We start from the raw sequence: 13,599 nt of genomic DNA, 5'->3' as shown, positions 1-13,599 counted from the left end.
TCATCTGGAGTATATATTTATTAGCTTTTAAGCAAACATAAAAAACAGTAAGCATCAATACTGATTTTTCTGCTGCCATTTACCTGTTTTTCTTAGGTAACAATTTCTTTGGAAGGAAAATCTTCAAATTTCTTATTCTCTCTGTAATCTAAAAACATTTACCATTGTGATATTATATGGCTCATACTTTCCCTCAAAGTACTCACAGCATTAGTAACAATACATCTGGAAGAAAATTGCATTTTATAACCAGGTTGAAAAGGTACAGGACGGGGTTGTGATATAGAGCCCTACACTGAGCTCCATGTTAGGTGCTCTACCCTACCCCCTTCCCTTCCCGCCCCTGAATGAGTGTGCTCACACTCTCTCTCAAAAAAAGAAAGAAAAGAAAAGGTTCAGGACTATGGTATTACTAGCAGTGTGGGTGAAGTTGTTGAGCAGATCATTCCAGATTATAGGAATTAGGATTGAGTATAAAAAGCCTAATATTTACTCTTTCATTGATGGTATTTTTTTTTAATTTTTTTTAAGTTTTTTTTTTATTTATTTATTCGACAGAGATAGAGACAGCCAGTGAGAGAGGGAACACAAGCAGGGGGAGTGGGAGAGGAAGAAAGCAGGCACATAGTGGAGGAGCCTGATGTGGCTCGATCCCAGAACGCCGGGATCACGCCCTGAGCCGAAGGCAGATGCTTAACCGCTGTGCCACCCAGGCGCCCCTCATTGATGGTATTAATTGTCAAAATATGTATTAGCCTTATACTTTTAAATTGTATTTGTCTTTAATGTACAACTAAAAGTTTTCATTTTGTCAGTTAATGATAATTTAAATAACAAAAGTTGAGATGTTCCGTTAGTTATCTGTTTGATGCATATCAAATTACCCCAGGCTTAGTAGCTTAAAACAACATACATTCTTATCTCACAGTTTCTGTGGGTCATTAATCTGGGCACAGCTTAACTGGGTCCTTTGGTTCAGGGTCTCTTACAGACTGCAGTGAAGGAGTTGGCCAGGGCTACATTCTTATCTGAACCTTGACAGAAAAAGGTTCTTCTTCCAAGCTCACGTTAGCCCAGATTCTTGGCCCATAGAAACTATGAGATGATAATTGTATGTATGGAGCTTGTCAACTGGCAGGCTTTCCTATAGGTTGATTGGCCCCTTTTTAATGGGCTAGAACACAGAGTATGATGAATAGCCAGTTTGGACTACAAGACGGTGGGGTGGTTGGAGAATAACAAGAAAGAAGAAACCTGAGCCCTTTATTGACCTAATGATCTTGTGATACCTCTTTACCCTAATTTACCCTCTTACCTATGGACTTCTGCATGAGAGAAAAATAGGCACTTACCTTGTTTGAGCCATTGCATTTTGGGGTCTTTTTGTTGCAGCATCTTAGTCTGAACTCTGACTACAGCTAATCATTAATTAATGAAGTACTTAATGAATTTCTATTAGGTGCCAAGAGTTCTGCTAGGTTGTTGGAGACACAAAAGCATATGAGGGAAACTTGCAGTCTTCAAATGGCAAAATAAGTTGTTTTTGTCTTCTTTTCTGGTAAATAATCACCCAGAACATCAAGGAAAATAAGAAACAGAAATGTGGTCTTTAAATTAGAAGACTTCTGTAATTTGAACCACGACATGTAAATATGAAAAGTAGATAAAAGAGTCATAACAAGAGGAAGTTAAAGGACCTAAGTGCTTTTAGAGGGGTATAGCAGCAGGAAGCATGCCTTATTTATTGCCCTCACAGTTCCAGAAGAGCTCAAGAGTGAGGTTGCCAGGTACCATGGAAAGTGGAGGAATAGCACGGGGCTGAGAACAGAGATTGGTTGAATGTCATTATAAACAGCCTCCACTCTCTCCTCTCTCCTATCCCTGGAAGAGACAGAAGGTATTTTATAGAGAAAAATGAATCAGAATGGCTCCAGACTTGGGAAACTCTAGGTATAGTAGGAAGTGGGATGAGGCACTGGGCTAGAAACAGGGAGATCAAGTGAAAGCCTACTACTAGATGGCGTTATCATCCCCTTCACTTACCCATCCAGGCAGGAAAGTAAAGCCTTCTTTCCTGAAGAAATTGAATGGTCCCTGATAAAAGACCTTCAAAAGCAGACATTTAGGAGATCTTCACTGTAAAGTCTATTGGGCCAATTAACCTGCCCAAGCAGCCTAACAGTTGACAAGCTCCAGAACATCTGGTCCACTTCTTAGTGTCTCACTCTTAAGTATGACTGAAAAGCCAAATATCACTGGACATTTGAGAAAGGCTTCCAGATGAAAGAATAAGCTCTTGAAGGAACAGATAGTGCAGTAAAAAGGAAAACGAAAAGTTAAATTAATATCTTCTGAGTGTTAAAAGAAAAAATTGATATGATAAGAGTAGGATGCAATTTTTTAATCAGAAAAAAATGCTTAGAATTAAAAATGGGATAGAAATGTTTTACATTTTAGTAGAATATTTAAAAGCTAATGTTAAGGAAATATCTAAAAAAATAGAGTAAAAGAAAGAGATAGAAAATAGAAGAGAAAAAGAAAGAGAAGCAGTCTAACACCTACTTAATAGGAATTCCAGAGACAACAGGGAAATGGAAAGGAAGAAATTAGGAAAGAAATATCATAAGATATTTGTTTTTTCCCACATTTTAATGTCTCTGAAATTGAAATGTTTGTTAAAGTCAATGGTGTGACACATTTTAACTGGCAGCATTTTCTTCTGTAATGGTACAATAATAATCATGCTCTTAGATTAGGTGGAGTACTAAAATACAAAAAAAAAAATTTTTCCCTAATGTGAGGACTGTGAGTTGCTGGATTAAAACAGCCTACTGAGGGGCGCCTGGGTGGCGCAGTCATTAAGGGTCTGCCGCGGCTCAGGGCGTGATCCCAGCGTTCTGGGATTGAGCCCCACATCAGGCTCTTCCGCTGGGAGCCTGCTTCTTCCTCTCCCCACTCCCCCTGCTTGTGTTCCCTCTCTCGCTGGCTGTCTCTGTCAAATAAATAAATAAAATCTTTAAAAAAAAAAGCCTACTGAAAGCCTGTTAATAAAAACAAACAAACAAAAATGCCTACTCTCAAGCGGAATCATTGTGAATTATCAAACACCAGTGATAGAAAACCCTAGAAGTTTTATTGGACTGAATGTGTCCCCCCCGCAAAATTTATATGTTGGAGCCTAATCCCTGATGTAGTGGTGTTTGGAGGTGGGGCCTTTGGGAGGTAGGTAGGTCATGAGGGCAGATACCTCGTAAATAGGATGAGCACCCTTATAAAAGAGACCCCAGAGAGCTCCCTTGCCCCTTCTGCCATGTGAAGACACAGCAAGAAGATGGCTGTCTATGAACCAGGAAACAGATTCTCACCAGACACCAAGTCTGCTGGTGATTTGGATTTGGACTTCCTAGCCTCCAGAACTCTGACAAATAAATTTGTGTTGTTTATCATAAGTGACTTAGTGTGTGGTATTCTGTTACAGCAGCTCAGATGGGCTAAGACAAGCTTTTAGAGATTTTTAAAATATGTAAAGGATGGGGTGTAATAATAATATGAAACATTTTAACATTGGAAGTTAGAAGACAAGGAACAATGCCTTTGAAGTGCTTAGTGAAAATGATTTTCAACCAAGATATTTTCAGACGTATACCTATTTTTAGGAAGTTGCTGGAAAGTGGGCTCTGCCAACATGAGATGGTTGTTAAAGAAAAAGACAGGAGATTCAGGCAACAAAGGATCCAACATTTATAAGCACAATGAAGAAAGTTCCTTCACAGTGTGATGAATAAAGGGTTCTTGAGAAGACTAGTTCATTCAGTAGGCTTAGAGAGTACTCAGTCCAGATTGAAGCAAACAGATGATTCCAGGAAGGCGGTCTCCAGGGGAGAAAAATAGAAGTGATGAATTATCCAATAAGTTTGAGTACTGAAAATTCACTTAAGATGCAGAGTGAGAAGAATTTGAGATAAGCAAAAAGAGAGCAAATTTTAAAATAAACCAACTGCACACTTCAGAAGAAAACAGAAGTTGTACACAAGAAATGTAACTAGAGTATATTCCTTACCTTGGCAGTGAACAATGTTTGCATAGTCGTAATAATAAAAAAACCTAAATACTGATTCAACCAAAATTTGTGATATGAGTGTTAAGTCATCTCTAATAGGATGTCTAAGGATAATATCTGAAATTAATGAGTCAAGAGGAAGTAGTATAAGGTTATTCTTTTTCCTTAAGTTTTTATTTAAATTCCAGTTCGTTATGTACAGTGTAATATTACTTTCAAGTATACTATAGTGATTTAGCACTTCAATACATCACCTGGTGCTCATCAGGACAAGTGTGCTCCTTAAGTCTCATCACCTGTTTAAGCCATTTCCCCCCCCCACCTCCCCTCTGGTAACCATTAGTTTGTTCCCTATAATTAAGAACAATGGTTGGTGCCTCTCTTTTTTTCTCCTTTGCCTGTTTGTTTTGTTTCTTAAATTCCACATATGAGTGAGATCATACGGGTTTTGTCTTTCTCTAGTGAACTTATTTCACTTAGCGTAATACTCTCCAGCTCCAACCATGTCGTTGCAAATGGCAGGATTTCATTCTTTTTGATGGCTGAGTAATATTCCATTGTAGCTATGTACCACTTCTTTATCCATTCGTCAGTTGACGGACACTTGGGCTGTTTCCGTTATTTGACTGTTGTAGATAATGCTGCTATAAACATCGCGATGTGTGAATCACTTTGAATTAGTGTTTTTGTATTCTTTGGGTAAATACCTAGTATTGTGATTGCTGGACCATAGGATAGTTTTATTTTTAACTTTTTGAGGAACCTCCATACTGTTTTCCAGAATGACTGCACCAGTTTGCATTCCCACCAGCAGTGCAAGAGGGTTCCTGTTTCTCCACATCCTCGCCATCACCTGTTGTTTCTTGTGTTGTTGATTAGAGATAAATACCAGAGGGAGCAATGAAAAGAGCTGAAAGGGTACCAGGAGCACTAGGTACTGCTGCTTTTTGGTCATATAAGCCTTACAGCACAATTTGACCATTTAAGTGTTGATAAAAATTTAAGTTAACTAGAATTTAAAGTAAAACTAGTTACAACTGGTATAATCAGGTAAAAATTCACAGAAGACATAAGATTTCAGTACAGGTTTTTAGAAGTAAATGTCAATATTTGGGTGAAGGCATTCTCATGGGAAACTGGTGTAAACAAAAGCCAAAGGGGGGAAAATGTGAGAGGTAGCTAAATCAGTTTGACTAAAATGATAATCATAAAAGAAAGGTGAATTTCTCCTAAACATAAAATACCTTCACTCAGATCTTCTTGACATACAGAACTGCCCCTGTGTTGTATCTTGAACATGTCCCATGGTTTCTCCCTGTGGCAGAGCCATTTCATTCTGGCTGGATTGTTTCCTCCTTCACACCTCATCTCTTCTCTGTTCCCTTTGTTCTTTGCCCTACTATCAATCTGCCTTCCTCCCAGATCCTAGATCCACTTCTCCTCCATTTCCTGAAATTGTAATACTTTTTTCCTTTATTCTGGCTTTTTAAAGGTTCAATCCTTTCTTGTCTTTACTCACCTGAGGTAAAAACTTCTATATTCTCCATGTATCTCATAAAATATAAGAACATTTATCCAATTAAATTGATTCATACCAGGGGCGCCTGGGTGGCTCAGTCGTTAAGTGTCTGCCTTTGGCTCAGGGCGTGATCCCAGGGTCCTGGGATCGAGCCCCACATCGGGCTCCTCCACTGGGAGCCTGCTTCTTCCTCTCCCACTCCCCCTGCTTGTGTTCCCTCTCTTGCTGGCTGTCTCTCTCTCTCTGTCAAATAAATAAAATCTTAAAAAAATAAAAATGAAAAATAAATTGATTCATACCAGAATATAACAGGTAGTCATCACCTTCCTCTGTCTCCCTCCCCCAGGGATCTTTGCATATTAATCCATATTTATGTATAATTCATTAAATTTTTCACCAATTAACTTGTTTTAGCTGGTGTCATTTTTGTTCTCCCTCCCCTACTGGAGAGACTTGATTATTTTTAGCCTTTATTCTGGTGAGGCTGGGGAGAGACTACCTTCATAGCAGAAGAGTGAGTGCTATATCATACCTCAAGCCAAGATATCTTCCTGGACTCTGGGATTTCCTGTCTTTTGTCAGCTGGCTAGAGGACTCCCATGTTCTGCATGATCCATGCTGAAGAAATAGGGAGTCTTGACTGTTTATGTCTCTATAGTCATCCAAGAACCATCATTAAAGCAATTTCTTGCTTAGTTGGGAAATAATTCTCTTAGTGGTTCTTGCAGTACCGGGCAAAGGTTCTGAGGCTTCAGAATTAAAGGAGATAAATAAGTACCTAGCAAAAAGTAGGAACGCAGTAAGTGTTCATTTTCCTGTCCTCTTCCTTCCAGAGTCTGATCCTACTCTTTCATACTGTTCATCCGGGATGAAGTATGCCCTTTAGGAACTATGGTAGTATCCAGTAATTTTGTGGCTGACAATAGCCCTGGCCTCACACAAAATTGTGAAATGAGTTAATTTTCTTTTAACTTGGTCCTTTGACCCTTCTATTTCTCTTATTTATTTATGGTGACCATGCATGCATCAATTATTAATGACATCAACTTTGTAAATATTATATGACTGTAGTCTTAAACACTATATTTATCAACACAGTCTTTGTAGCTCCTGTATCATAGTCACATGAGTGATTGTCAAGAATTAGAGAAAGCTTGTTAAAAGTAATAGTGATAGAAATGGCTTAAAAAGGTACAGTGAAGATAGTTCATAGATGACCTTAAATGCCAGGTTAGGAGCAGCACCCCTATGAAGAACACAGGCAGCACACTGACAGTGCCTGCATTCTTCACAAATCCCCTGAAGTCATGATAGGCCTTTAGTGGTAATTTCTTCCAACTCGCACACATGCTTTTACTCTAGCGATTATTTATATAGTAACCCTAAGGCTACAGTAATGTGTATGATGGCCTTCACAGTATCCAGGGAATTTCTCCAGTTCCCAATTGTCTGGTGATTTCCTCCATTTCCTTGAAGGTTCCCTCAGGCTGCTTTAAACCTTGCATTTGAACATCCGAAGTGATACTCATAGCCATGAGTCCAGAAAATACTTGCACACCTCTTGCAGTCATCATGGGTTCAACACAAAATAAACGATAGAAGGAGAAGCCCTAGCATAGTAGACAATAGACAGTGAAGAACCCACTCAACACAGGAAAGTACAATAGAGTGCTCATTGGCCGGGAACATTTGTGGAGTGGTACATTGACAGAACTTACTGATTAATTGTGTAGAGTATTGTCTGTTGTTCTAGCTCTCATTGGCTGAGAGTTTATTTTAGTGCTCAGAGCATGGGAAAAATATACTCTAGTGCATGTAAGTATATACCACTTAGGAAAATATTTCTGAGATCAATAACATTATAATTAGCACTGCATGGTAGCGTTAAATCGATATGTGTATAATTGGCAAATTTTCCAAACATGTAAGGTTTCCCTTTGCTATATTTTTGGCTCTCTTTCAGGGCTATTTTTTCACTTCCTAGTGTCCCTTTCATCCACCCATAAGAGCTTTTAAAAAAAATCACCCCTTTTTTTCATGGCTTGCCTACCTCATATGGTGCCTCTAATCCAAAATTGCTTCTCCTCTGCTGCAGTCTACACATTTTTTCAGTTTGAGTGATCTGATCTACAATTGGAAAGAGAGCAAACTGATTTGATTAAGTTCTGTGCAAGTATGACTGGTATATTGAGTCAATCTGAAATACTGTCATATATTGAAAGTTGTAATAACCTCTTTACCTACCTGAGGGGGGGAAAAGTGTGGATAGATTGACAAGTGATACCACCTAGGATGTATCACTGCTTCCTGCAGTATTCTTACCTGCACTGGTACAGCTGCCCCCTTGACCTCTCTCCATGCTTGGGGGAAATGTTGCAAGTGGTCATTGAGACAGGACCTTAGAAGGAACCCATCTCAGTGCTCTAGGAAGCCACTACAATTTGCTTAAGGTTGGTGATATTTCCTGTCTCTGATTTAAAACCTTAGAACTTTAGCACTTTGCAACATTATCTACTGATGGACATGTGCTAGAGAGTAATTCTTCTGTACTTAAATGGAAACCCTTAGATATTAAACCCTAGATATTAAACCCTTCAGTACCTGAAAAACTGATCGATACAAAAAATCATATCCAAAGGAATCATTTTAGAAAATATGTCCATTTAAAGTTTCTATCCTAGGGGTTGATTTTTCTCTAGCATGGTTCTACTTTCATGGAGTTATGAAAATGGTTGATTAATTGAGTTTGACCAGGGTTGGGGTTTTGCCAGACAAATAAAATGTATGCTGTAGAAAAGTGTTCAGGAACTCTGCTATGGACCCTCTACTGAGCTGTGTTTCTTCTGGGTCTTATTATAAGTTTTAGCACCTCCTGGTTTCTGACCTAAGTCAGCCACTGGCCATGCATAATACACACTCCTTCCCCAGATAGACTTGCCTGGTTATGCTCCCACCAACATCACAGCCATTCTGACTTTCAAGAAAGTATGAACTTGAACAACAGGTTCCTTAACTTCTCTTTACCCCTCAGTTTCTGCATCCGTAGTATGGATAATAGTACTTATCTCAGTGTGGTGAAAATTAACTGAGATATGAGATAATTTCATGTAAGCACAGTGCTTAAAATATAGTATCTAAAATGATATTGTTAGAATTATACTTGAAAGAAAAATTTATTAATAAATGAGAATTCAAATAAATGAACTAAGGATTCAGTGAAAGAAGCTAGAAAAAGAACTACAAAGTAAATTTCTAGAGAGCCAGAAGAAGGAATTAAATACAAATTCCAAAATCAGTGAATGAGAAAAAAGGGGGGGGGAGGCAAATATACAACATTCAGAAAGCAAAACACGATACAGTCACAGGTAGGAAAGAGTTTAAAACATCTTAACAACAGAAATATTTATAGATGAAATGATAAAATATCTGGGATTTGCTTCAAAATAATTAACTATGGAAATGAATTATAGGAATAATTATGGGGGAAGTGAGTATATGAAGCAAGATTGGCTGTGAGTTAATAATCGTTAAAGGTGAGTGCTAGATACATGACGGTTTGTTATACTAGTCTGTCTACTTTAGATATGCTTGACATGTTCCTTAAGTTTAAAAACATAGAATACTAAGTGTAACTGTATACTCATATAAAAGTCTTGCTGAAACGTGGTTTTCTAGGAAAATCTAAATATCATTTAGGAATGGTTTAGAAAAACTGAATATACCAATAGCAAGGGAGAAATTTAAGGTGTTAAACTCTTTGCCTCCCAACTACAGTGCCAGGCCTCTATGATTTCATGGCGAAATCTTTGAAACTTTTCAAGGAATAGATCATTCCTGTAGTCCTTAAGTTGTCCCAGAGCATAGGGGAAAAATTTACATTGCCTTCTAGTTTGTTTTATAAAGTTAGCATAGCCCTGAAAATAAAAGTTAACACACAAAAGGAAACTGCCAATTTAACTTATGGCTATGGATGCAAAAATCCTTTTAAAAAAATGCAAATCAAATATATATATTAAGACAATAGATTTTTCCCAGAAATACAAACATATTAAGACATCTGTTGATCTACATTATGAAATCGTTAGGTCAAAGGGGATAAATTAAGTGACTATATAAATAGATAATAACACATTTTATAAAATTGACTATTCATTCCTCTTTTAGTAAAGAGGAAATAGTCTGACCTTAACATGATAATGTCTAAAACCAAATGTTAACATCGTATCTGAATGATTTAGTGAATATATTCCCAAGTCATGATCAAGTAATGTTTATTGGTGCTTGCTTTATGGTCCATAGACTGAAGAATTTGGGTTTTGTTTTGTGACAGGGAAGCATTGAAGAATTTGAGATAGATAGGGGCATGACCCAGTCTGATTTCTGTTTTAAGATTATTCTGGCTGTATACTAAGCTTCACACATCCTTTTTCCCACTGCAGTAGCAGAGCTTACAGAGACCATATGGCCTGCAAAGCCAAAAACATTTACTGTCTGGTCCTTTACAGAAAAAAGCAATAATATGTAGAGTATGGTTCAAGTGTGTGTGTGTGTGTGTGTGTACAGAAAAAGACTAGAAAGAAAAGCACCAAAATAGTGATTTTTTCCCCCTTTTTCTCCTTGTTTATTCATGTTTTCTGTAATGGACATGCATACTTTTTATAATAAAATTTTCTTTTTAAATAATAACATTAAAACCAGTAAGATACAAGAATAAAGAAAAATTAGCTGAAATTTTAATAAGATAAATTTAAAGAAAGTCAAAAGCAGGAAAAATAAAACAGTAATACCTAGTTTCATGCACACAGCCACATAAGTAGTATCTATTTCAGATCTCAACATATGATACTTCTTACTCAGGCAGCCATTGTTTGAATTCCTACTATATGTTCTTTGCTATGGGGATACAAAGATAAGTGTGGTGCCTGTTCTGAAGATTAATCTGGTAGGGACAGTGGCATGCGCTTAAACGGTAATCAGTGCCATAAGCAGTGTACCAAAGGGCCTTAAGCAATTTCATTTTTGGTTAGGAGATAACACCCAAATAAACCTGTTGCTCAGTGGTGAGTTGTAATATGATTATAAGGGATTCCAATCATGTGAACTAGTCTTTTTAACTTTATTTATGGTGCCTTTTGATACAGAGAAGTTTTTGAATTTTATAATCAAATCTATACCAATATTTTCTCTTATGGCTTCGGCATTTCCCAGACAGCCAAATGTCCTAATATCTCTGTCAGATGTAAAGTGTCACATTTATTCTTTTATTCTTTTCTGTCACTCTGTTTATCTTTTACACAGCAGTACCACACCTTTTTAATTTAGGTATCATTTCAACTCAGGGAGACTTATTTTAGGTTTTGGTATCTGAAATACTGCTTCATTCTCTTAGTGCTAATATTAAAAAGCACAGTGCACAACAAAATGTGACTGTTAACCTGAGCATCAGTAGTCATTAAAGCCAATTCAGACTAATCCTTTAAGTTCAAAAAAGGTTATTTGGTTGCTTCTTAAGTATTACTTGAATAAAGTTGATGATAGTGCTGTATACAAAGACAATGCTATTTTGTTTTGCACGTCTTAATCAGTTGTGCAGTAACCATGCTGTTTGCTGCTTCTTTATTATTATGATGATGATGATGATGATGATGATGATGATGATGATGATGTTCAGTTAGCCACTGTATAGTACATCATTAGTTTTCAGTAAGTTACTGAACATTACTGGTAGTGTTCAGTAATTCATTAGTTACGCATAACACCCAGTGCTCATCACAACATGTGCCCTCCTTAATACCCATCACCCTGTTACCCCCTCCCCCCACCCTCCTCCCTTCAGGGTCCATAGTCTCTCATGGTTCATCTCCCTCTCTGATTTCTCCCCCTTCAGATTTCCCTCCCTTGTTTGCTGCTTCTTGACAGTCTTAAAAGGCATCTCATGTTCAGACTGAAGTTTTATGTTAGGTGGTTGTCCTAACCATGCTGCCCTTTTGTAGCATTGTAAGGAGACCTACATAATTCCTTCTGGGAGATGGGTGGGTTCATGCTCGATGGAAATTTTCTTAAGTGCCTTCCTTGCTGAAAAATTGAGGCTTGCATTTTTAATTGAGAGGACTGTACAATTCTCTAGCAGAATTCAAAATTTTATCTTGGACATTTATTTGGGTCCCTGTTGATTCTAATGTACCTGGTTAAGTAGGATAATTTATTTAAATTGAGCAATTTTTTTTATTCTTCAACTTCTATTAGGTCATTTATAAAATATTGCCATAAAAGTTAAATGCAGCAGGAACATACATAGAATGTTATAGAACATAGCTGCAGAAATTTGATATAGAAGGAAGAGCCCTGGCCTTTCATATGGCACGTATAGCACCTAATGGACACTCTATCATTTGCTCAATAAAGTAGTGCTGAACTGAGCTGCCTTTATAGATAGCTCCATCATTAAATATGTGCCTGCCTCGACCACGGTTCCTTCATGCAGAAAACTAGCTGATCATTTCTGGTGTTTTCTGAAGACTCTTCAGGTTTTGTGTTTTTTGTTTTGTTTTTTTAATCAATTAACCTACAGTGTATTAGTTCAGAGGTAGAGTTTCGTGATTTATCAGTTGCATATAACACCTAGTGCCCATTATAGCTAATGCCCTCCTTAATGCCCATCACCCAGTTACCCCATCTCCCCCACCTCCCCTCCAGCAACCCTCAGTTTGTTTCCTGTAGTTGAAGAGTCTCTTATGGTTTGTCTCCCTCTCTGATTTCATCTTACTTTATTTTTCCTCCCTTCCCCTGTGTTCATCTGTTCTGTTTCTTAAATTCCACATATGAGTGAAATCATATGATAATTGTCTAAAGGTTTTGAAAATTCAATTATTGTATTAAATTCATATAGGTTATATATATATATATATATATATATAAATGATTGATGTGTTTGTTGGTTCCATGTAGGTTAAATGCATATCAAGTAGGGCATTTTCCACAGCTCTCAATGTTTCCGTCCTTGGGTTTTGTTTAAATGCCGCTATTTCAGTGATCATACTCTGATTATTGGCATATTTTAAAATCCATTTTCCAAAATAAAAATACCTTAGAAGAACTTCTAGAGGCTATTAGAGAATGATGTGGAGTAAGGGATTGTCTGGTAACTTCTCCTTTTCCAGTTTGGCTTAATATCAGTAAGTCTTCCTTTTGCTCACTAATAATCCAGGGGTTGGTCTTTGTTTTAATTTAGATTTTAGCAACTAGGATTTTTAGCTATGGACCTTGAAATCTTTAACCTGGCCGATAATTGATGTCTATAACCAATGTGAATTTAAATATAATTTACTTCCATCTAAGACAGAAAGAATTTGTCTTATATCACAATCAAAAAGTTTTTTGCATGTGGTCATTTTCTTCCCAGACTTACGAAACAATGCCTCATTGACAGGGAACACCCATGACTTGTCTATATATAACCTTAAAGTAGTCTTGAGACTATCCTTTAGAGTGTGTGTGTAAACATTACAAAGGGTAAAATTTCACATGTGCATCAATGACTTATTATTTTAATAGTGCTGACTAGTTTCATTTGCTTTTAAAAAGTCGTATAGTTAAGAAATACTGGCATTTCTGAGGATTCTAAAATAAAATAATGTTCATTTCACGGGTTGTGAAAATTGTCTAGATTGCTGGGAACCAGGAGTTAAGAACGTTTCAACAGGATTTTGCTATCAGCAAATCTGTTTTGGTTTCCTGTTCTGGCCTCCCTACCTATCAGCTACATAGTGCCCTTGCCATTACGTTTCGCCTTTCTTTTACCACAGGAAAATTGTCAGGCCTCTTTTTCTAGCATTTCAGGACCCGCCTGACAGGAAATTTTCTAATTGCCGGAACAGCTGGTAGGAGAAAACTTTGCAGGGGCTTGGCCTTCCCTTTCCAACCTAAGTTTTACGGTCAGAAATTCTTTTATCACCATCATGGTTTCGTAGCCATGTTTAAATTTTTGTCTTTTCGTGTTCGCCCTATACAGGTAAGCTTT

The 13,599-nt window shown here is 37.3% G+C and overlaps 1 protein-coding gene across 10 annotated transcripts in view; it reads left to right on the top strand.

Moving 5' to 3' along the window:
* The window catches only part of RPS6KA3 (ribosomal protein S6 kinase A3), a 113,890-nt gene that overhangs the window by 33,292 nt on the left and 66,999 nt on the right, over positions 1 to 13,599 (top strand). The window contains exon 1 of one of the 10 annotated variants that reach the window (XM_019809746.2): positions 13,377 to 13,590. The exons of the other annotated variants lie outside the window; for them this stretch is intronic. Within the exon in view, the coding sequence (XP_019665305.1) occupies positions 13,552 to 13,590 (39 nt within the window). The 5' untranslated portion in view covers positions 13,377 to 13,551. Of the gene's footprint in view, positions 1 to 13,376; positions 13,591 to 13,599 lie in introns of those variants that run through there. 10 annotated transcript variants of the gene reach the window in all.

Source organism: Ailuropoda melanoleuca, chromosome X (genome assembly GCF_002007445.2).
Source record: "Ailuropoda melanoleuca isolate Jingjing chromosome X, ASM200744v2, whole genome shotgun sequence".
NCBI classification, from domain to species: Eukaryota; Metazoa; Chordata; class Mammalia; order Carnivora; family Ursidae; genus Ailuropoda; species Ailuropoda melanoleuca.
The sequence above is the reverse complement of the archived record's forward strand: the minus strand, read 5'-3'. Positions and strand labels throughout refer to the sequence as shown.